The following is a 25,330-nucleotide window of genomic DNA, read 5'->3' on the forward strand; positions in this document are numbered from 1 at the left end:
ACCTCAAAAGAGCTCAGCCCGTGAGGGGCATGCCCTTAAGGGGCTCAGCACCAGCCCGAACCCATCAGGGCTGGGTTTTTTAAGCTCAAGTGCTTGAGCTTTGGCACATATAGTTGCTAAAAAAGGGGCCATGATCATTCTCCTTATATTGTAGATAAACCGAATACAATAGTTCTGAGCCCTCTGCAGTCGTTCTGACAAGGCCACAGTCATGTCATTGACCACAATGTCACCGTAAGAGAAGTATGAGAAAATCAATGACTTAACCAGCATCACTTCTCATGAAATGGAATGAAGTCGCTAACCTTGTCCCTGATACGTTCAAGATAAGCGGGTTTACTGCGTTCTCTAGCGTTTTCTCACATTTTTCATGAACCATTAGAGAACTTATGTTCAAATTTGGTACACAGGCTCAGCTGAGATATAAAAATGTTTTATTGAAAGGGTCTAGAAATAACGCCCAAGTTCTGCTCAAGATCGGCGGGTTTTGAGCGTTTTCTCTGTGTTTTCTAGGCCTTCTCAAGAAATAATTGACAGATTATGTTCAAATTTACAGAAGTTCAGCAAGAGTCTAGAAATTTTGTCTTGAGAGAACATCAGAATTACGACAAAGATACGACCAAGATGGGCGGTTTTACTGCGTTTTCCTAGCGTTCCCTGTCGTTTTTTGCAATTTTCACATTTTTCAACTAATTGAGAAAAAATGTTATACTTTGGTACCGAAGTTCTGCTAGGGTGCAGACATTGTTTTCTTAAGAGGGCTTCTTAATTACGCCGATGCGTAAAATTTAGTGGTTTTCAGCGTTTTCCAGTATCTTTCAAAAACGAATCAACAAAATCAGGTACAGAGGTCAGCTAGAGTCTAAATATCTTATGTTGAAAGGACTTCAATACTTCACCGAAGATGCGCTCAAAATTGGTATTTTCCTAAACTTTCTGCTTTTTGCATTATCTTATAGGCACAAATTGTTTAATTCGGTACACGAGTCCGTCTTATATTTTTTGGGAGTTGAGTAAGTTTTACCAAGGTTTTCAGGGAAAAATGAACTTGTGAAAACTAAAGTGTACACTGGTTTAGCTTAAGTAATGGCGGTGCTAAATTAGAGGGTTACTTTTCTCATGTGTTTCATACATAAGAATGTTCGATATGGATGTTTGTTTGAGTTCTCCACATCATTCATGTTTCAATTTTCGAAGAACTATTAGATTGAAATAGAATTATTCTCATAATATCTTAATATCATGTCTCTAATTGAGAAATAACTGAATAGAGATGAAAATTACTGATAAATCGCATTTATTCAAATGCTAATGAATGAATAATTGATTAAATATTAATATTTAAATATTAACAATTATTAATTTCCATCTCTAGAATAGCTAGCCGCTACGGCTTCGAATAAAATGAGCGCTGCTATCCAGAGATTGTCAGTTTGGTGTAAGGGTAAGCATTCCTGACTGGCAATTAGGAGGACCGGGTTCGATTCCCGGGCTGACAACATAATACTAAAGTGTCACTTTTTCGGTCTCAGGACGAAAAAATAAAATATTAAAAATAAAAATAAACTCCCTAGGGCGTAAAAGTAACTTCATTTAAATAACATGGGAAGCATCTCTATTTTAAAAACTCACATTTGAAATAGGTTAGAAAGTCTAAGCTCTGATGAGAAAACATAATACAGTAGAGGTGTCTGACATACATTGAGTCAACTGGATTCAATACCTTGACCAGAAATTTGATCAACTCATGAAATATATGTTTGTATGATATTACATACTTAATATTAGTAAACGATAAAAATTTATACATATTTTAAAATATTCTATTCTATTCAAAATACCAGCCAACAAATATTTTATTTTCCTTGCCCTATTACCATAGGTAAGGAAAGTATTGCTTTCCTTTAAAATATATTTTCTTGGCAATAAAATATGATTAACTTAATTTTCAGCAATAATGAACAGTTAATTCATAAGTATACCACTTTCAATGACTTGTGGAAGCTTGATCTCTCTACACGACAATGGTCCAGGCTGCTAACAATGGGCACTTATCCATCGCCTAAAGCATGTGCCACTCTAGTCCACCACGATAGCTGTCTCCTCCTATTTGGAGGAAAGTCGCATCCGTCCACATATTACTTCAGTTACGTAAGTATTCTATTCAGTCATATTTAAGCTATGTTAATTTTTTTATGTTTTTACTAGCCGGAAGGATTGCTTCGCTCGCCTTATCCGTCAAGCTAGGGGGCTCCGCCCTCGCTTAAAACCCGCTCATTTTGGACTTATCTCTGGTGTTATTCCAAGGCCATTCTTCTGATCCAACATTTCTAAACGTTGCGCCTAAAATCGGCGGTCTTAGCGGTTTTTCTGCTTTCCAATAACTATTTCACAAAAAATGTTCAAATTTACACACAGGTTCAGATAAGGTGTAAAATTTTTAAAATTGAAACGGTTTTGGAATGACACCAAAGTTACGTCTAGTTGGCGAACTTACAGCTTTTTTACCATTTTCATTATTAGGCTTCTCAGCTTTTTCGAGAACAAATAAGAAAACTTCCAAATTTGTTAAAAAGTTCAGCTATAGTGTTGAAATTTAGCATTAGTGAGGGTTTCTAATTATGCTAAGAATACGTCCTAAATTTGCTGTTTTCGTGCGTTTTCCAGCATTTTTTAAATTTTATCAGTTTTTGGGTGGGGGGGTAATGAACAGACAGAAATGTTCAAATTCAGTACATAAGTTCAGTTAACTCGTCTACAGACCAGGAAAAATACGAGGGTAAATCAAATATAAACGGTAATTTAGCTGTTGACTGTACCAAACTCGTTTGGACGTGATGTGGCTGTGGCCGTTTGTTGGCACCTGACAGGTCAGGTTGGAGATTGCTGGGAGACTCACACCGCATTGTTGACAAGGGAAAAAATGGGCTGTGAAACTCTCGAACACCCTCCTTACAGTCCAGACCTGTTCCCTTGTGACTATTTTTTGTTTGCGCTGCTGAAAGAATCACTTGGAGGAAAACGATTTGAAAACAATGAAGATGTCGAAAAGCACGTGCGCGATTGGTTAACAACTCGCCCTCAATCTTTTTATGAACAGGGAATATTCAAGCTTCCAAATCGGTGGCAGAAGTTTGTAGATAATGCAGGAGACTATATTGAAAAATGTTGAATGTATAGTTACTGTATAATATTATTCAATAAATATAATTTGAAAATTACCGTTTATATTTGATTTGCCCTCGTACTTGTGGTTTCCAATTGTATGCGTCTCCACGGCTGGCGCTTGCACGTCCACTACAAAGGCGGAAGGGGTACGCGAGCGTTTCGGAAAGAAGGACCAGTGAGAGGATTTTTCGACATACTATGATGCTACTTCCAGAGACGGAGGCGTTACCCGATTCCCACAGTCTGGGACCCGAGGTCTGGCCTCCTGGGGGTTTCACATGCCTGCTACTTCCAGAGACGGGGGTACCCTGATTCCCATAGTCTAGTCTCTCACTGGTTAACCTCGAAATTCCACCGGATGCTTCACTGTGCCCAGCTACTCCCAGAGACGGAGAGTTCTGGCGACTCGGTCATCCACGAACCTCCCATAGTCTGGAGCCTTCACCTAGCCGTACTGCCAGGGACGAAGTCACACAGTCATCTCGTGTGCTACGGTTCCTCCTGGTTGGCGTTTCTCCCTTCACCATGAGAACTGGTGGATCCAGTGCTTCCAGAGACGGAGACCAGAACGAACCTCAAAAGAGCTCAGCCCGTGAGGGGCATGCCCTTAAGGGGCTCAGCACCAGCCCGAACCCATCAGGGCTGGGTTTTTTAAGCTCAAGTGCTTGAGCTTTGGCACATATAGTTGCTAAAAAAAGGGGCCATGATCATTCTCCTTATATTGTAGATAAACCGAATACAATAGTTCTGAGCCCTCTGCAGTCGTTCTGACAAGGCCACAGTCATGTCATTGACCACAATGTCACCGTAAGAGAAGTATGAGAAAATCAATGACTTAACCAGCATCACTTCTCATGAAATGGAATGAAGTCGCTAACCTTGTCCCAGATACGTTCAAGATAAGCGGGTTTACTGCGTTCTCTAGCGTTTTCTCACATTTTTCATGAACCATTAGAGAACTTATGTTCAAATTTGGTACACAGGCTCAGCTGAGATATAAAAATGTTTTATTGAAAGGGTCTAGAAATAACGCCCAAGTTCTGCTCAAGATCGGCGGGTTTTGAGCGTTTTCTCTGTGTTTTCTAGGCCTTCTCAAGAAATAATTGACAGATTATGTTCAAATTTACACACAGGTTCAGATAAGGTGTAAAATTTTTAAAATTGAAACGGTTTTGGAATGACACCAAAGTTACGTCTAGTTGGCGAACTTACAGCTTTTTTACCATTTTCATTATTAGGCTTCTCAGCTTTTTCGAGAACAAATGAGAAAACTTCCAAATTTGTTAAAAAGTTCAGCTATAGTGTTGAAATTTAGCATTAGTGAGGGTTTCTAATTATGCTAAGAATACGTCCTAAATTTGCTGTTTTCGTGCGTTTTCCAGCATTTTTTAAATTTTATCAGTTTTTGGGTGGGGGGGTAATGAACAGACAGAAATGTTCAAATTCAGTACATAAGTTCAGTTAACTCGTCTACAGACCAGGAAAAATACGAGGGTAAATCAAATATAAACGGTAATTTAGCTGTTGACTGTACCAAACTCGTTTGGACGTGATGTGGCTGTGGCCGTTTGTTGGCACCTGACAGGTCAGGTTGGAGATTGCTGGGAGACTCACACCGCATTGTTGACAAGGGAAAAAATGGGCTGTGAAACTCTCGAACACCCTCCTTACAGTCCAGACCTGTTCCCTTGTGACTATTTTTTGTTTGCGCTGCTGAAAGAATCACTTGGAGGAAAACGATTTGAAAACAATGAAGATGTCGAAAAGCACGTGCGCGATTGGTTAACAACTCGCCCTCAATCTTTTTATGAACAGGGAATATTCAAGCTTCCAAATCGGTGGCAGAAGTTTGTAGATAATGCAGGAGACTATATTGAAAAATGTTGAATGTATAGTTACTGTATAATATAATTCAATAAATATAATTTGAAAATTACCGTTTATATTTGATTTGCCCTCGTACTTGTGGTTTCCAATTGTATGCGTCTCCACGGCTGGCGCTTGCACGTCCACTACAAAGGCGGAAGGGGTACGCGAGCGTTTCGGAAAGAAGGACCAGTGAGAGGATTTTTCGACATACTATGATGCTACTTCCAGAGACGGAGGCGTTACCCGATTCCCACAGTCTGGGACCCGAGGTCTGGCCTCCTGGGGGTTTCACATGCCTGCTACTTCCAGAGACGGGGGTACCCTGATTCCCATAGTCTAGTCTCTCACTGGTTAACCTCGAAATTCCACCGGATGCTTCACTGTGCCCAGCTACTCCCAGAGACGGAGAGTTCTGGCGACTCGGTCATCCACGAACCTCCCATAGTCTGGAGCCTTCACCTAGCCGTACTGCCAGGGACGAAGTCACACAGTCATCTCGTGTGCTACGGTTCCTCCTGGTTGGCGTTTCTCCCTTCACCATGAGAACTGGTGGATCCAGTGCTTCCAGAGACGGAGACCAGAACGAACCTCAAAAGAGCTCAGCCCGTGAGGGGCATGCCCTTAAGGGGCTCAGCACCAGCCCGAACCCATCAGGGCTGGGTTTTTTAAGCTCAAGTGCTTGAGCTTTGGCACATATAGTTGCTAAAAAAAGGGGCCATGATCATTCTCCTTATATTGTAGATAAACCGAATACAATAGTTCTGAGCCCTCTGCAGTCGTTCTGACAAGGCCACAGTCATGTCATTGACCACAATGTCACCGTAAGAGAAGTATGAGAAAATCAATGACTTAACCAGCATCACTTCTCATGAAATGGAATGAAGTCGCTAACCTTGTCCCAGATACGTTCAAGATAAGCGGGTTTACTGCGTTCTCTAGCGTTTTCTCACATTTTTCATGAACCATTAGAGAACTTATGTTCAAATTTGGTACACAGGCTCAGCTGAGATATAAAAATGTTTTATTGAAAGGGTCTAGAAATAACGCCCAAGTTCTGCTCAAGATCGGCGGGTTTTGAGCGTTTTCTCTGTGTTTTCTAGGCCTTCTCAAGAAATAATTGACAGATTATGTTCAAATTTACAGAAGTTCAGCAAGAGTCTAGAAATTTTGTCTTGAGAGAACATCAGAATTACGACAAAGATACGACCAAGATGGGCGGTTTTACTGCGTTTTCCTAGCGTTCCCTGTCGTTTTTTGCAATTTTCACATTTTTCAACTAATTGAGAAAAAATGTTATACTTTGGTACCGAAGTTCTGCTAGGGTGCAGACATTGTTTTCTTAAGAGGGCTTCTTAATTACGCCGATGCGTAAAATTTAGTGGTTTTCAGCGTTTTCCAGTATCTTTCAAAAACGAATCAACAAAATCAGGTACAGAGGTCAGCTAGAGTCTAAATATCTTATGTTGAAAGGACTTCAATACTTCACCGAAGATGCGCTCAAAATTGGTATTTTCCTAAACTTTCTGCTTTTTTCATTATCTTATAGACAGAAATTGTTTAAATTCGGTACACGAGTCCGTCTTATATTTTTTGGGAGTTGAGTAAGTTTTACCAAGGTTTTCAGGAAAAAATGAACTTGAAAGTGTGAAAACTAAAGTGTACACTGGTTTAGCTTAAGTAATGGCGGTGCTAAATTAGAGGGTTACTTTTCTCATGTGTTTCATACATAAGAATGTTCGATATGGATGTTTGTTTGAGTTCTCCACATCATTCATGTTTCAATTTTCGAAGAACTATTAGATTGAAATAGAATTATTCTCATAATATCTTAATATCATGTCTCTAATTGAGAAATAACTGAATAGAGATGAAAATTACTGATAAATCGCATTTATTCAAATGCTAATGAATGAATAATTGATTAAATATTAATATTTAAATATTAACAATTATTAATTTCCATCTCTAGAATAGCTAGCCGCTACGGCTTCGAATAAAATGAGCGCTGCTATCCAGAGATTGTCAGTTTGGTGTAAGGGTAAGCATTCCTGACTGGCAATTAGGAGGACCGGGTTCGATTCCCGGGCTGACAACATAATACTAGAGTGTCACTTTTTCGGTCTCAGGACGAAAAAATAAAATATTAAAAATAAAAATAAACTCCCTAGGGCGTAAAAGTAACTTCATTTAAATAACATGGGAAGCATCTCTATTTTAAAAACTCACATTTGAAATAGGTTAGAAAGTCTAAGCTCTGATGAGAAAACATAATACAGTAGAGGTGTCTGACATACATTGAGTCAACTGGATTCAATACCTTGACCAGAAATTTGATCAACTCATGAAATATATGTTTGTATGATATTACATACTTAATATTAGTAAACGATAAAAATTTATACATATTTTAAAATATTCTATTCTATTCAAAATACCAGCCAACAAATATTTTATTTTCCTTGCCCTATTACCATAGGTAAGGAAAGTATTGCTTTCCGAAAAAAATTAAGGTACCCCAATTTCTAAATTTCTATACGTTTCAAGGTCCCCTGAGTCCAAAAAACTGGTTTTTGTGTATTGGTCTGTATGTGTGTGTGTGTGTGTGTGTGTATGAGTGTATGTGCGTCTGTGTACACAATATCTCATCTCCCAATTAACGGAATGACTTGAAATTTGGAACTTAAGGTCCTTTCACTATAAGGATCCGACACAAACAATTTCGATCAAATGCAATTCAAGATGGCGGCTAAAATGGCGTAAATTTTGTCAAAAACAGGGTTTTTCGTGATTTTTTCGGAAACGGCTCCAACGATTTTGATCAAATTCATACCTAAAATAGTCATCGATAAGCTCTATCAACTGCCACAAGTCCCATATCTGTAAAAATTTCAGGAGCTCCGCCCCATCAATGCAGATAGATTCCCAATTATCAGGCTTCAGATACAATTGAAACAAAAAAAATCAAATGGAGTAGATTGAGCATGAAAATCTCTACAATTAATGTTCAGTAACATTTTCACCTAAAATTGAAAATAAGCTTTAAATTCGAGAAAATGTGATTATTCAATTGTAAATTATTGTTGATTCTATTAAATCATTCACTATGAAGAGATAGCAGACCTCATGTGTGTCTCCAGCGTTATTGCCCTGTCACCAGCTGGCTCAAATATTTGAATAGTAGACTTGAGATGCGCGGGAACACTAGCGTCAGTGATCAATTTTCATAACGGCAAGGAAAGTTGTGTGAGTGCGCCACACCAGATTTTTTCATCCGCAATTCAAATCTGAAACGCGCGAACTGGAGTCAGCCTTTGTTGATAGGCGGCCAGCTGTTGTTACAACTTTTGCCTATAGATAGCGCAATCGGCAGTGCCAGCCAACCAGATGACCGGTTTTTAGGTTTCAGATTTTAGGTTATGTTGTAAAAGAAAACATTGTCACCAATAACGTGAGTTATTAAAATTATTTGATTTGCAGTTTATGGTTATAAAAATGTAGGTGGAGGAAAAATGTTGTGTACATCACGAGTGAAAAATGCTTTTTCTCCCTCAGGAAAATTGTTGCCCTCGGCTTCGCCTCGGGCTTCAAACTTTTCCCCTCAGGTTGAAAAAGTTGTACTTTTCACTCTAGATATACAAATAACTATTGAATAATAGCGTTCATCAAATGTCCATCTATCTGTTTACCCTGTTGTCAATATTTGCAGTAGTAGAAGTCTTCGGGGTGATTTATAGCATTCAATTTGGATTTTCGTTTAACAATAATTAAAAATAGCTGAATATTTATTAATTCTGATAAAAATAAGGATTTTTTCAACCCTGCACTACCAACATAATTTAAATAGAACAGGTGATTGAATCGATCCTGAAAGTCTCTTTCGATTTTTTGACGGAAGGAAGCAAGCTCAAATGAAAAATGCAGGCGAGCGAAGTGTGCCTGCTGATCCTATTTTTGGATGATCCAGCCGGGGGTCCAGGGGGAGGAGCTCCCTGACTAGAAGGAAGGCGAGCGAAGCGATTACCGGCATGACTGCCGGCAGCTAGTATTATACAAAATTAGTCATATGTATGGGAACCCTTCAATAAATTGGAGACTGTTGTGGGTTTAACACTGTAACTTACAGGATTAGTTATTGGTCAAATACGCTACCTTTTGACGTACAACTAAATTTCAACCCCTCATAAGGGGGGTATCTTAGGGGTTGTAACTCGAATATTTTGAATGAAAACACCCATTGTGTGGTACATCATTTTAAAGGCCTTTTTAAAACAAGAAAGATGGCATCGATAAAAATGTTCTATGATACTTTAACAAAAATGGCGGCTAATTGAAGTTTTGTTTTTCAAAGAAATAATTGATAAACTTCAATCAGCCGCCATTTTGGATAAAAGTATCATATAAAATTTTTATTGATGCCAACTTTCTTGTTTTGCATAGGCCTTCAAAATTATGTGTCACACAATAGGTGTTCACATTTAAAATATTTGAGTTACAACCACTCATTTCTTTAAAAACTAAATCTTCAATCGGCCGCCATTTTGGATAAAAGTATCAAAGAACATTTTTATCGATGTCATCTTTCTTGTTTCAAAAATGTCTTTAAAATGATGTACCACACAATGGGTTTTCACATTAGAAATATTCCAATTATAACCCCTAAGTCTCACCCCATTATGAGGGATTGAGATTCAGTTGTACGTCGAAAGGTTGAGTATTTGACCAATAACTTATCCTGAAAGTTACAGTGTTATACCTACAACAGTCTCCAACTTATTGAAGGGTTCCCATACATATGACTCACTCTGTATATCATATAGATATCGATTTCTTACACTGCGAGAGTTTTATGATTTTTCCATTTTAAAGTACACAGGGCTGTCATATACTGGTTTGCTTATACAGTAAACGCTTGACTATATACAGAATTATTCCAACTGAAAAATCACATTTTAACTAAAAATCACATTTCTCAAGGACTAATCCATCTGAAATGAATAATCTTTTTACCAATTAGAGAACATTTATTGAGTTTTTACAATAATTACCTTCGGTCCCTATTAGACAAGGCTGCCAGGTCACGCAGTCAGCTGAGCTGGCAGTCGCTCACTTCGGCACCGAGCTTTCTTTTAGACTAGAGCAGCCAAGTTTTGGCTGGTCTCCGGGTTTGGTAGCCAATCGACAGCCGAAATTTGGCTACCCGAATGGCCGCCTATAGTGAGGTCCACGTTATAATGGCAGTATGTGATTTGCAATGGTGTTGCTATCTTTGTCTATCACTCAACAAAGCAGATGGCGATATCTCTTTCACGCTTTGCGATGTTGCCACATCGTTTATCAACAATGTAGAAATTCAACTAATTGACAAAATATTTAATCTCCTTAATGAAAATTTATTATTACATCTTTAAAAAATATATTTTCTTGGCAAATAAAATATGATTAACTATTTTCAGCAATAATGAACAGTTAAATTCATCAGATATACCAGTATCAACTGTTTGGGTGGCAAGGCTGAGATCTGGCAACCCTTTTCTCCTATCTTCCTACACTGCCATTATAACGAGGACCTCACTGTAGTTGAACAACAGTACACAGTAACGGAGTGGGCGACCGGCAGCCCGGCTGAATGCGAATTATCTTGGCACTCAATTTAATTAATTATTGTGAAAAACTTTAGAATTTTCTTTTTTCATTGGTATGAAGATTATTCGCTTCGGATGAGTACTTTAGAGGACATTATTACTTTAATGGGTTCATTCAGAGCCCTATATTGTTATTAAACTGAGCTGTGAGTATTATATTTTCTGCATTTTAAATTACACAGGTCTGTCATACTGATATATAAACTCTTGACAATTTCATTGTTCATCATTAAATTGGACTGAGGATAGTTTAAGATTATCTTGACTAATAATTTACTTACATTTTTGCTTTATCTCATGAAAATTGTAGATGAAAACATGAAAGTTCTTGAAAAATTATAATTATTTCAAGTTTTTAATACATAGAACGTTATCAATATATTTATTACAATTATCTACAATAATTGATTAATCTGAAAGAGGTAAACTGAGCTTAGCTTTAGCTTTGTTAGGAATAGTCCTAGAACAAAATTCATTCCTTTACTCTTTTTTCTATGCTTATGGTATTCATTATGTATATTTAATGGATTATACTCTGTCTGACGAATGAAGATCTGGTCTCACGAGCGTAATGCATTCCATAAAATACAGTATAAAAGTAAGAGAAATATAAGATTCATAGTGAAATAAATGTATCCATTCTTAATCAGATTATATTATCAATGAGTATTTTGTCTTGAGAAACAAGCGTCAAGATCAAGTGTCATTCTCACTTTTCTCGTGTGAACTGTTCATAATTGTATTTTTTGATTGCAGGTTTGGAGTTGTTTCGACGAACTACATATCTATAACATCTATGATAATAGGTGGACCAGCATCACGAGCCCCACCAATCAGCCGCCTCCTATGGCTGGACACTCGGCCTCTGTTCACAAAAACTATATGCTCGTTTTCGGCGGCATGCATGGACAAAATGTTTCGTAAGAATTCGTTGCTTTTTTCATGAAGAAACACTTTATAATAACTTCAAAAAAGTTATAATTTAACGTAAGATGCATAAACTGCTACTTCATAATCATGTCTGATTATTCATAAAGTGTATGGACAAAATTACTAAATTCATAAACTGCCATATGAAAATGCCAGCTCCATCTTCATATTTATTCTTCATTTTAAAATAACACAGCATTAAAATGACCGGGATAGTAAAAATAAGGTTACCCTATTTCTGCTATATGTGAATGACCTTCCTAGTTTACTCCATAGCTCAGAGCGCCTTATGCTTGCAGATGATATCAAAATATTCGGACAGATTAGGTCTCTAGATTATTGTTCGTTGCTGCATAAAGATATTGATGCATTGCAGAAGTGGTGTTTGGAATCTAGACTGAGACTGAATGTGGCAAAGTGCGAGGTGGTGTCGTTTACTAGACAGACGGAACCTTTCCACTATGACTACAATATTGGCTGTTGGATCATTGGCAAGAGTATAGGAATCTGGGTGTGGTGATAGATCTGGATTTTTGTAGATATATTGAACACCTGTTATCGAGGTGCAACCAGATGATGGGCTTTGTTTTTAGAACATGTCCAAGCTTTCAGAGGTGGGAACCCATTTTGTACTTGTTCAAGTCTTTGATTCGGAGTCTCCTTGTCCTTGAGTATGCAGCGTCGGTCTGGAGTGCTTATCAGGTCACCTTCGTAATGAAACTGGAGAGAATGCAGAAAAATCCAAGATTCCTCTTCTACAAACGGTTTGTAGATTCGTGTGTGAGATGGGTTTTCCTACACAGCGGTTGAGGTCATTGTTTGGAGTTGATACTCTGAAGCTCAGGCGTGAGGTCTTATCTTTGATTCTATTCCTTAAGATCCTGATGAATGATATTGAACCCACCTAAGGGCGAATTTCACCATATTCACGCTAACGCTAATCTTCGTTTAAAATTAACTGATGATTTTAACCAAAGATTAAGAAATTTTATTTCATTAGCGAAAACATGACAAAACTAACGCTTCGTTACTAAACGAGCGATTAGAGTAAAAAAATCTTTCATTTGTACATTTTCATAAAGATTATCAAATTCTTAATTCACATTACATTCTTCCTCTTCAACATAGATCGAACGATGTGTGGTGCTTTGATATATTGACTCATCAATGGAGAGAACTCAACATTCAAGGCATCAAACCAAAATCTAGATACGGCCAGACACAAGTGGTTCTAGATGACGAGCATTTTTTGATAATAGGTAACGTTAATCTATAGCTATTTCATTATTATTAAGTTATTAATGAACTCTATTTTGAAGGTCTGTTCTTCACTATTTACTGTTTATGTAAAAAATGTTACGGGTTGAAAATACAGCTATAGTAAATGTCTAAATTACGGGTCAATCAAATTTGTTGTAGACTGTTTCATATTGTATTCAATTCAATACTTTGGTTAGTATTGGATTGATATTCAATACTATGAACAGTCCAACATTTCATAGATATCAGCTGTCATGAAATGCTATTTTTTCTATCATATTACTAATGGCACAGGCCTAAATCAATCATGTCTCGCTGATGCTCTAATGTCTAATCGAATGTATTGTATTGAGTCTGTTCTATACTAGTTGAATAAATTAGGACAAGCGAAATTGTTATTTATTAACTTTTCTAATATGTAGTACAATATAATAAAAGATAAGGTCATTCGGCCAGTGAAAGTTCTTTTCCTTCAAAGTTTCTTTTGCAAATTTAATTTGTTTCAATTTAGCTGAATATTATTGGACCTTTTTCAACATTGTGATGTGTTATCCATTTACAATTTTTTTTTCACTTTCTTCAAAGACAACTTTGATATCAGGGGTCAAGTGGATCTTCTTCTTTCAACTTGCCCACAGCACCATCTCTGATTGGAATTGATCAAGAAAATTCAAATAAATGACATTAAATTTAACCATGTAATATTAATATAAGCAAATTAAAATAGTGATTGTGATGTTTTGTGACAGGGGGCTGCGGCGGAGGGCCGAACGAGGTGTGGAGCGATGTGTGGATGCTGGTGATGGAGGCCTGTGACCCAAATGACTGGCACTGGAAGCAGGTCACTGTTTGCAATCCCCAATGGGCGCCCTCTCATCTATGGTGTCATCCGGCTTGTCGTGTAAGTTATTCAAATCCACACTCCTAGTTTTAAAGTCATTTCAACGATGAATTCTTTCTATATTCACTATTTATATTCTATATAGGCTGGGTGAAATGTCCGAGAATGGCTTAATATCCCATACGCAAAGATAATTTGACGGTGGTTGTGATTGGGGATCCCGAAGGGAGGAGGATCTGATTGAAAATTTCAGAAAATTGGAGGAAGAATAAAAAAAGCAGGTTTGGCAGTCAATGGAAGTAATGGATGTACATGAGGATGACAAGAGACCAGAGAAGGATACCTGAAGAGCTCGCATTGGAAGGACATCGTTTTAAAACAGTAGAATGTTTCATTTATCCTGATCACTAACAAAAATGGAAATCAAATGGAAATTAAAGAGAGATTGAAAGCTGGAAATAGGGCATACTTTAGCCTACAGAAAATTCTTCGGTCAAGGCTGTTGAGCTGGAGCAGTGAAATTAACATTTATAGGACAGTGCTGCGACCAGTGGTGATGTATGCTTGTGAAACATGGGTGTTTACAAGTTGTGATAAGATGCTGTTGAAACGATGGGAGAGGAAGATCCTAAGAAGAATTTATGGGCTAGTGCTAGAGGCTGATAGGTGGCGACTCAGAAAAAATGATGAGCTCTATAATCTGTATGGGCAACCGAGCATTGATACTGAAATTAGAAGAGCAAGAATTCGTTGGTTGGGCCATGTGGAACGTATGCCGGAAACCCGTACCGCACGTATGTCTCTGTATCAGTAACCAGGGGGACAAAGAAAGCGAGGCCGACCACGCAAGAGACTGTTGGACGACGTGGAGGCAGACCTTCAATCCTTGGGCGTGAGAAGGTGGAGACAGCGAGCACAGGACAGAGATGCATGGAAAAGGCTTGTGGAGGAGGTCAAGGCTCTTCAAGGGCCGTAGAGTCAATGAGTAGTAGTAGTGATTGGAGATCCTACTCAAATTGAAAATACTACTTTACTATGACTTTTAAAAAATGGTCTGCCTTCTTGGATCCGCAATTTTGAATGTAACTTTATCTTTTTAAATAGGAAGGTGGTCATGCGACACATGATTTCGATACGGAATTTCAAGAAAAAATAAATGGTGAAAACCGCACATCGATATCTCAAACCGTTTCGAAGATAATCACATTATTAATCAATACCAATAACAGAACTTCCATCGGACTATTTACGTGCGGTTGACTATTATAGTGAGTCCCATGGGCTTGAAAGCAGTTTTGAGTAATCAAGTTGCATTTAGTTATTGAATGCATGCATCATCGCATGCAATAATTAATAATCAAATTGCAGCATAATCCAGCAGAAAGCTTATTTGTGATTTTATCTAGTGATGTTGCAAATATGCACTTTCAATGTTATCCTGCTCAAAAAAAGAAGGAATGAGTCAATTTCGTTAGCGAATGAACTCGATCTGTATAATAGTTCAAAGAATGTGTTGAAAATTTGAAGTTTTTGATGAAAACATTCGAAAGTCACTGTCGAACGTGAAACCCCACAAACGGACAACTACTTGAGGAGCAAAAACCTGGACGATCAGAAGGCGAAAGGTGAAGGGATTGGAAGCCTTCGAAATGTGAGTGTGGAGGAGGATGCGAAACGAGGAGGTACTGCGTAGAGTAGGAGAGGAAAGGAATATTATGGCATTGATAAGGAGAGGGAAGCGGAACTGGCTGGGACACTTGCTGAGGCATGGCGGCCTCCTTGTGACGGCAATGAAAGGGAGGGAGGGTGCTAGGACAGAGAAGAGTAAAGATGGTGGATGATGTCAGGGAGGAGGAAAAATGTTACGGGTTGAAAATACAGCTATAGTAAATGTCTAAATTACGGGTCAATCAAATTTGTTGTAGACTGTTTCATATTGTATTCAATTCAATACTTTGGTTAGTATTGGATTGATATTCAATACTATGAACAGTCCAACATTTCATAGATATCAGCTGTCATGAAATGCTATTTTTTCTATCATATTACTAATGGCACAGGCCTAAATCAATCATGTCTCGCTGATGCTCTAATGTCTAATCGAATGTATTGTATTGAGTCTGTTCTATACTAGTTGAATAAATTAGGACAAGCGAAATTGTTATTTATTAACTTTTCTAATATGTAGTACAATATAATAAAAGATAAGGTCATTCGGCCAGTGAAAGTTCTTTTCCTTCAAAGTTTCTTTTGCAAATTTAATTTGTTTCAATTTAGCTGAATATTATTGGACCTTTTTCAACATTGTGATGTGTTATCCATTTACAATTTTTTTTTCACTTTCTTCAAAGACAACTTTGATATCAGGGGTCAAGTGGATCTTCTTCTTTCAACTTGCCCACAGCACCATCTCTGATTGGAATTGATCAAGAAAATTCAAATAAATGACATTAAGTTTAACCATGTAATATTAATATAAGCAAATTAAAATAGTGATTGTGATGTTTTGTGACAGGGGGCTGCGGCGGAGGGCCGAACGAGGTGTGGAGCGATGTGTGGATGCTGGTGATGGAGGCCTGTGACCCAAATGACTGGCACTGGAAGCAGGTTACTGTTTGCAATCCCCAATGGGCGCCCTCTCATCTATGGTGTCATCCGGCTTGTCGTGTAAGTTATTCAAATCCACACTCCTAGTTTTAAAGTCATTTCAACGATGAATTCTTTCTATATTCACTATTTATATTCTATATAGGCTGGGTGAAATGTCCGAGAATGGCTTAATATCCCATACGCAAAGATAATTTGACGGTGGTTGTGATTGGGGATCCCGAAGGGAGGAGGATCTGATTGAAAATTTCAGAAAATTGGAGGAAGAGTAAAAAAAGCAGGTTTGGCAGTCAATGGAAGTAATGGATGTACATGAGGATGACAAGAGACCAGAGAAGGATACCTGAAGAGCTCGCATTGGAAGGACATCGTTTTAAAACAGTAGAATGTTTCATTTATCCTGATCACTAACAAAAATGGAAATCAAATGGAAATTAAAGAGAGATTGAAAGCTGGAAATAGGGCATACTTTAGCCTACAGAAAATTCTTCGGTCAAGGCTGTTGAGCTGGAGCAGTGAAATTAACATTTATAGGACAGTGCTGCGACCAGTGGTGATGTATGCTTGTGAAACATGGGTGTTTACAAGTTGTGATAAGATGCTGTTGAAACGATGGGAGAGGAAGATCCTAAGAAGAATTTATGGGCTAGTGCTAGAGGCTGATAGGTGGCGACTCAGAAAAAATGATGAGCTCTATAATCTGTATGGGCAACCGAGCATTGATACTGAAATTAGAAGAGCAAGAATTCGTTGGTTGGGCCATGTGGAACGTATGCCGGAAACCCGTACCGCACGTATGTCTCTGTATCAGTAACCAGGGGGACAAAGAAAGCGAGGCCGACCACGCAAGAGACTGTTGGACGACGTGGAGGCAGACCTTCAATCCTTGGGCGTGAGAAGGTGGAGACAGCGAGCACAGGACAGAGATGCATGGAAAAGGCTTGTGGAGGAGGTCAAGGCTCTTCAAGGGCCGTAGAGTCAATGAGTAGTAGTAGTGATTGGAGATCCTACTCAAATTGAAAATACTACTTTACTATGACTTTTAAAAAATGGTCTGCCTTCTTGGATCCGCAATTTTGAATGTAACTTTATCTTTTTAAATAGGAAGGTGGTCATGCGACACATGATTTCGATACGGAATTTCAAGAAAAAATAAATGGTGAAAACCGCACATCGATATCTCAAACCGTTTCGAAGATAATCACATTATTAATCAATACCAATAACAGAACTTCCATCGGACTATTTACGTGCGGTTGACTATTATAGTGAGTCCCATGGGCTTGAAAGCAGTTTTGAGTAATCAAGTTGCATTTAGTTATTGAATGCATGCATCATCGCATGCAATAATTAATAATCAAATTGCAGCATAATCCAGCAGAAAGCTTATTTGTGATTTTATCTAGTGATGTTGCAAATATGCACTTTCAATTTTATCCTGCTCAAAAAAAGAAGGAATGAGTCAATTTCGTTAGCGAATGAACTCGATCTGTATAATAGTTCAAAGAATGTGTTGAAAATTTGAAGTTTTTGATGAAAACATTCGAAAGTCACTGTCGAACGTGAAACCCCACAAACGGACAACTACTTGAGGAGCAAAAACCTGGACGATCAGAAGGCGAAAGGTGAAGGGATTGGAAGCCTTCGAAATGTGAGTGTGGAGGAGGATGCGAAACGAGGAGGTACTGCGTAGAGTAGGAGAGGAAAGGAATATTATGGCATTGATAAGGAGAGGGAAGCGGAACTGGCTGGGACACTTGCTGAGGCATGGCGGCCTCCTTGTGACGGCAATGAAAGGGAGGGAGGGTGCTAGGACAGAGAAGAGTAAAGATGGTGGATGATGTCAGGGAGGAGGAAAAATAATTCATGCTGAAGAGAATCGCACAGAACAGAGACGAATGGAGAAGGAGGAATCATGTATGGACCTGCCCTAGAGCAGAACACTGATGATGATGATGATGATGATGATGAGATACGGTACTTCAACTTCAGGTCTGAAATTAGAATCTACTCTTGTATTGTTCTAAAAATTCAAAACTAGATACTAAGCATCTAGATAAATATGTTTTCAATCGTATAGAAATTAACGTCCACATTTTATTTTCAGACTTCACTTAGTTTCAATAGAGGGGCCAATAAATAGATGATCTAATGCCCACATAATGGACCTTCGTACTGAGTTAGATTCCTTTAGGAAAGCCAGCGAATCCCATGTACATCAACTACAGCAGCGTGTCAATGAATCCTATTAAACGAGCAACTTCTGTTTATATGTTTAGATGTTTATACGTTTGTATTTCACCGGATCTCGAAAACGGCTATAACGATTCTCACGAAATTCAGAACATAGTAGGATTATAATATAAAGATTCGATTGCACTAGGTCTCATCCCTGGGAAAACTCGCTGAAGGACATTAAAAGGATAATTATTATTCATCCTTGGAAAAACAGCTGATAATAATTATTTCGTCGTCTGTTGGTGATGTAAGTGAGTGAGCGAGTTCATGTGTGTGGGACTGTGTCATAATTATGACTCAGCTGTTGAACTTTTTGTTGGAAATTGAAATAAACACTATTTAACTTTTCATCACTATTTATTTGGAAAAACATTTAGAAAAAGCAAAAACTTTAGGAGCATTACAACATAAGAATTTCTTGGTCGCCATCTTGATTGGAACCCCAACAATCGATAGTACACATTCGATATAAATGTATGATACGACTTATCGATATTACAATGTTCGGTATCGATACTCGATATACAAATCTAATACTTTTGTAATCATTCAATCATGTACTTAGTGCCGGTTGCAAAAAAGCCGGGTTATTTTCAATCCTGATTAATTCCAGTAGATCCATCTTTTTGAAATGGTCTTCTCTGATTTGGTTCACGTGAGGGTAATCAGGATTAAAATTTAACCGGCATTTGTGCAACTGGGCCTTTGTGAGGGAAATTTTTGCATTCCTCTGGGAATTAATCTCAATTTACTGTGATTAGATAGAACATTTCTGTATGAATGTTATTATAATTTCTCCTTTGCTTTTGTACCCCAGAGCGAAGCTCGGCCCCCGATATTTTGAGTATAATACGAGAGATATGATTGAATTAGGGAATGAGAGTAGGTTTCTTTCCTCAAATATATCAGAATTAAGAATCACAATTGATGTATTGGAATCTGATAACAGTTTGCTTAGAAGTAGATATAAAACACTACAATTGGAATTAGAGGAGCTTCAAAACATTTTTTATCCTGGCAAAATAGTGACATACATTTCAGGCATGCATACCGGTATTATATGTAGATGCATTTCAAAGTGAAAACTTCTTTGATAAAAGGAAATTCCTTTGCGAACTCAACGATCACTTCGTTGGCATCAGACAATCGACACCAACTCTAACGATTAATTAGATTCATTAGAAAAAAATAATTCTAGTAACAATTTAACAAATCCTACCTTATCCCTTTCACAGGGGATCTGAGAAAGGATGAAATTCTTTCACTGGATGAAAAATATTAAATCAAGAAATACCTTGAAAATTTTGAAGTGAAGACATTAACTGAATCAGTTGTGATGTTTTTTTTTTTTAAAGTTGACGTTGTCTGTGTTCAATGAATTTGATGGCAATAAAATTCCATTTTCCTCCACCTACTGTCTAAAGTACTTACTTTACTCCCTGAAACATGATACTAAAGTGTCACTTTTTCGCTCTCGGTACTAAAAAACAGAAAAACTCCCTAGGGAGGAAAAGTAGCTCCATTTAAATAACATGGGAAGCATCTCTATTTTCAAAACGTACATTTGAAATAGGTTAGAAGGTCTAAGCTCAGATGAGGTAGCATATAGAGTGGTCATTAAACCAACACTAAATTCAATACCTCAACCACACATTTGATCAATATATGAAATTTATGTTTGTAGGCTAAAATTATTACAAACTTCATATCACTATACTAAAAAAATGTATAAATTTTTTTATTCCATGTTATTCAAAATACCAGCCAACAAATATTCCTCATTAACTAATCAAATTTTAAACGGGAACTTTATCATAGCTGTAGTTGTGGCGGCCATTGTTGTTACAATTTTTGCCGACAATAGCGCATAGCGCTGTCGGCGGAGAACTGTGATTACAAGCCAGCTGTTTCTGTTTACTTTTTAGATTATGTTGTAACACATTGTTTGGTCAAGTACGTTTTTAAAAATTATTTTATTTGCAGTTTTTATAAAAATGTAGGTGGAGGAAAAATGTTGTGTATATCACGAGTGAAAAATGCTTTTTCCTACAGATACCCTGAAAAGTGACATTTTGTGCACTGATTGCAGGCTGCAAAGAATCACTTTTCCGCACTAGTGCGCAAAGTGAGTACTTTGCGTACTCCAGATTTGCAGCATGACAACGCAAAATAGTTAGTAGGTTATATGGAGCACCAGTGCAGCAAAATCAAAATTAAGTTGGTAACAGTGACTGGGCTGCTATAGTGAGCAGAGGTGCAACCAAGCACAACGCGCTAATTATTATTCATTATATATTATAACCAAGGACAACGACAGCACAGTGCCACCACAGCACACACCACACAGCTGCCCCCCGCCATTCAAACACACATACATTATTCAGGCAATTTTACCCATAATTACCCACTTTTCATATTCAATGGTAACTGTAGGAAAAATTTAATGTGAAATACGTGCGCAAAGTTCGTTTGCTGCACTCAAGAAACCATTCCGCCCTCGCCTACGGCTCGGGCGTAAACGTTTCTTTCGATGCAGCAAACTGTCACTTTGCGCACTAGTTGCACAAATAACTATTTCTCCCTCAGGAAAATTATTGCTTTCGGCTTCGCCTCGGGCTTCAAACTTTTCCCTCAGGGAGAAAAAGCAGTACTTTTCACTCTAGATATACAAATAACTATTATTTATTTGTTTTTGTAGGTTGGTGATTACGTTGTTGCATTTAGCCGCAATCCAGTCTCCACAGGACCAATGCTGCAGTATTCCAAGTTGAGCCCCAACCGACAATTAAGGCCATCTCAAGGTCAAACAACAAATGCATCTCATCTGGAATTGAGGTGATGCTATTTTTATTACAATTTAATCCAATTCATTTTTCTTTTCTGCTCGATGACTATTTTATTATTTTGATTTGAATTCACGGCATCTCAAGTTAAAAAAAATTCCTTTCAAATTGACTTGAAATTTCAATTTCATCCTAAAATGCTAGAGAGCGTAGCAATAACCTACAAATCTATTTTTAGAATATTAATCATTTTTATGTTGAATACTATTTTTTGAGTACTATTTTATTTCTTTCTAAATAGAATTGGTAAGCGAAAATAAATTAATTGTTCCACGTTTTGCAAATTTTTCGATTTCGTGAATGGAAATTTAATTTTAATTTTAGTTGAGCGGCGACTGAGTTTTCTAGAAATTATTGCTGAAAAATACCAATTGGAGCATTCAACAGAAGAAAATGAAATATAAGAAATTGCTTTGAATCAATGTTCAAGATCTTCGGTAATTTTATACCCATCCTTAAAATGAAAATAAAAACTTTTTTTAATTTCCCATAAAAAGTACTTGAGGAATCAAGTGCTTGTTGACCAATAATTAACTGAAAACATTATATTATAGGAGTTGAAATAATTATACTTGAAGGAAGGTAGGTTTCCGTTTTGTGGCTTTGCAATCATCTGCGACTAAAACCAGTCAAAATATCACCCGAAACTAGGAAAAGAAATTTATTAAAATAACCTCATAAAACCAGAAACCATTCCGTTTTTAATTATTTAAGTATTAATGGCATCACCAACAAAAAGAAAGAACCTTGCCCGCTGTTTTTTTTCAATTGAAATATCATATTCAGCCGGTTCCACCAACGTCGGTTATCTCATTTAATCAAGGTTAAGAAATATAACCGTGATTATACAAATTTTTACGTTTCACCATCATTGGTTAAAAGTAATTGCGGTTATAAGCATACTAACCACGGTTATATTTAACAGCACATGGATGACTCCCTTAAATTTTTAACCAAGGCAAATGACAGTAGTTGTCATTCGATTTTGTCGTGTAGGTTTTTAAAGAGATTTCAGTTTTATTTAAAGTATTTGTGTTTTGTACAGACTTTTGAATTGTGTGTATGTTGTTTTTAATAGTGAAGTTGGTTTTTAGTTTAAATATATAATATATATATATATATAATATATATATATATATATATATATATATATATATATATATAGTCGAACATTATTACCATAGTTATTTAAGTAATTCATACTTTATTCATACTTAAGTTTTAATGTTCATTAGTTTTAATTCAAAGTATTTATTATAAAAATGCTTTATTAAGTGATTTAACTAACCAGCCTATATTTTGTCTAAATTTTCAAAAGAAATGTTTGAAAAGTTATATCTTTTATAAACAATAAACAATCACCGTGGCGTTAACTTTAAATTTTCACATTCAAATTTTGCTTTTATTAATTGAAATTTCAATAATTCATTTTGCAGTTTTAAATGTTCCTTCGTGTTCTTTAATTACATCAAGAAGATATAAGTTTTCCTTGTCTTTTAAAGCACGGTATATGGAAGAATACGGTAGGTGTCACTCGCATGTTTGTGCTAAATGTCCGGTGTAGCTGACGTCATTTTATATCCAATCATCTGTTACTAACAAATAAGTTTCATAATTTGCCAATAGATGTTAAAAACCTCAGTTGGTGGCGATGACGCAATCTAAGTGGCTGGCCACTGCCCACACATTTTGTGGCCTCTACCGTTTTCATCTAAATACCGTGTTTTAAAGTTACTTCTGCTCCTTTCCCTTTTTATTCCACTCATTTTCACGCAAAAGTCTAAACACGAAGCTACAACTGTTGTTGAGCTGATTAGCAGACGACGCGAATTTGAACAAAATCAAGTGACCAATCACAAAGCTGTTTCATTCCATGCAGTGCCTTCTGAAGTTTGAAAACAGCAAACGGCCGGTTAAATATAAACGGAGCCATTTTTCTACGTTGGTGAAAGGCAGAAATTCTTTTCGATACTACATCCCAGATCATTTAACCGTGGTTAGGATAAATTAAACAGACGTTGATGAAACCGGTTGTAATTCAATTTCATTAAAATTGAAGTTTGCTTAAAAGCGTGGATACCACAATCCACGGTCGAACAGACCGTGAAACATCAGTAGTCTGCGCAAATAATTTTGATCCAGACCGATTTTACTCAAAACGTTTACGCTAGTTTGCGCCCAAAACATCTAGTTTGAGCAAATTGTTTGATCGTGAATGGGGTACTTTACACATAATCAAATATCAAGGCTCAGTATGGAAAATGATAAACTGACAACTGGAGTGTACCATGTCCACATAATGTTATGCCATTCTTGTGTAGGGAGGTTTCAGAGTCCATAAAAAAAAAGTAAATTCGTATGGCTTTTGTTGGTGGGGAGTCCCTTGCGGGAAGGTCCCACCGCCTGAATATATAATTTAAGCCGTCAATGGGCCTTACGACTGTCATACTTCAGCCGGGACCGACAGTTTAACGTGCCCATCCGATAACACGGGAGTGATCTGGGTAAAAAACTTTTGGGTATTGAGAGGGTTTGAACCCGGGATCTCTATGCTGCTACGCAGGCACTCTATCCACTAGACCACGGATCACTCCTTCAGAGTCCATAATCTAGAGAGAGTTTCTAGGTTACAGAATGGATCTGTGAGGGCAATGAAAAGTCTAGCCGCTCGACAATGTGCAATGTGCCGCTCGACTAGTCCACAATTACGGAGGTATGTGGACAAGTCAAATATCGAACGTGTCGATCGATACGTGTGGATCGACTTTGTCGATCGTCATAGTCTGGACGCGGATTAAAGCCTCTCGAGTCTTGTAGACTATGTTTTAAAGAAATGAGACTTTCTAAATGTGCCTTCATTTTTTATTTTTGGAGTAATTATGTTCACAAAAAATAGAGAGTTTAAAAGAAATTGCGACTCACATGTATGACACCAGTAATAAACATAAATAGGTGTTTCCTCTCAGTACCATAGCTCAGTATGAGAAAAAAACGACATGTATATTGGACTTTAATATACAAGAAAATTACAATCTCTGAATCTCATATTATATTCCGGGCGCAAATGCCATGAATAAGGCACTCCGTGGTCATTTTTGAGTAACAGCAGTGGAAGATGTCTCAATTTCTTCGGTAGGTCTAGCATAATAAGGATCGTGATGATGATAAGTCGAATTACAGGCAAACACCTCGGAAACAAGATGGCCGCCAAGACCGACGATAAACGTTCAAGATATTCAACCGTTTTTTCGACAAAAATATTTTGAAAATCTTCCTCTACAATTTTTGTTTTATAGAATTGTCCTCTAAAACGCATATTTTTTAGTTATAACCTTCAAAAGCCAAAAAACTTTTTTTTCTAAATTTGTTTAAATTTCATTCCATTATAACTTTTTTGTGCAAGAGATACAGAGAAGGGATACAGGTAGCGCTCTCCAAAGAAAACCCTGCATGATTTCTGGTGCGTTTTTCCATACGCATGAGGTAACAAGCTAGAACTATAACATCGATTTTTTCATGACTACTTCAAGATAGAGACTTGCAAATGGTCTCAATCTCTTCGTTACAACAAGACGAATAAGACTATTTATGATGGAAACAACGAAAATATTCGACATCATTGAAAAATACAAGATGGCGATCATTATTGACAGAAATTTTAATATCGCTTGTTATTCAGTTATTGTGAGAGATATCGGATTGGTTTTACCACCAAAGTGTTTAGAATTAACCAAACAATGATGTTCGAGAGAATCATCTCATTTCGACCACTCTTTCCATTATTTATTCAACTTTAAAAACTTGAAAAATACATTTTTCGGGGACAATATTTTACTTTTCATCCTGTATATGTATTCGCAGTAGACAAATACTAGTATCATTGGCACATTGTTTTACAATATTTCCAAAACTTCAAAATGACATCCGGTTGG

General features: G+C 37.2%; 1 protein-coding gene across 3 annotated transcripts in view; it reads left to right on the top strand.

Annotated features, from left to right (window-relative positions):
• Positions 1-25,330, top strand: part of LOC111049011 (F-box only protein 42) — a 44,280-nt gene that overhangs the window by 8,500 nt on the left and 10,450 nt on the right. For 2 of the 3 annotated variants that reach the window (XM_039424076.1, XM_039424073.1), the window contains exons 4-7: positions 11,436-11,599; positions 12,738-12,868; positions 13,619-13,770; positions 21,254-21,390. In XM_039424076.1, coding sequence (XP_039280010.1) covers positions 11,436-11,599; positions 12,738-12,868; positions 13,619-13,770; positions 21,254-21,390 — 584 coding nt within the window. Of the gene's footprint in view, positions 1-2,027; positions 2,152-11,435; positions 11,600-12,737; positions 12,869-13,618; positions 13,771-21,253; positions 21,391-25,330 lie in introns of all 3 variants that reach the window. The other variant, XM_039424075.1, reaches the window with a different exon arrangement.

This window comes from Nilaparvata lugens, chromosome 3, assembly GCF_014356525.2.
Source record: "Nilaparvata lugens isolate BPH chromosome 3, ASM1435652v1, whole genome shotgun sequence".
Taxonomy (NCBI): Eukaryota; Metazoa; Arthropoda; class Insecta; order Hemiptera; family Delphacidae; genus Nilaparvata; species Nilaparvata lugens.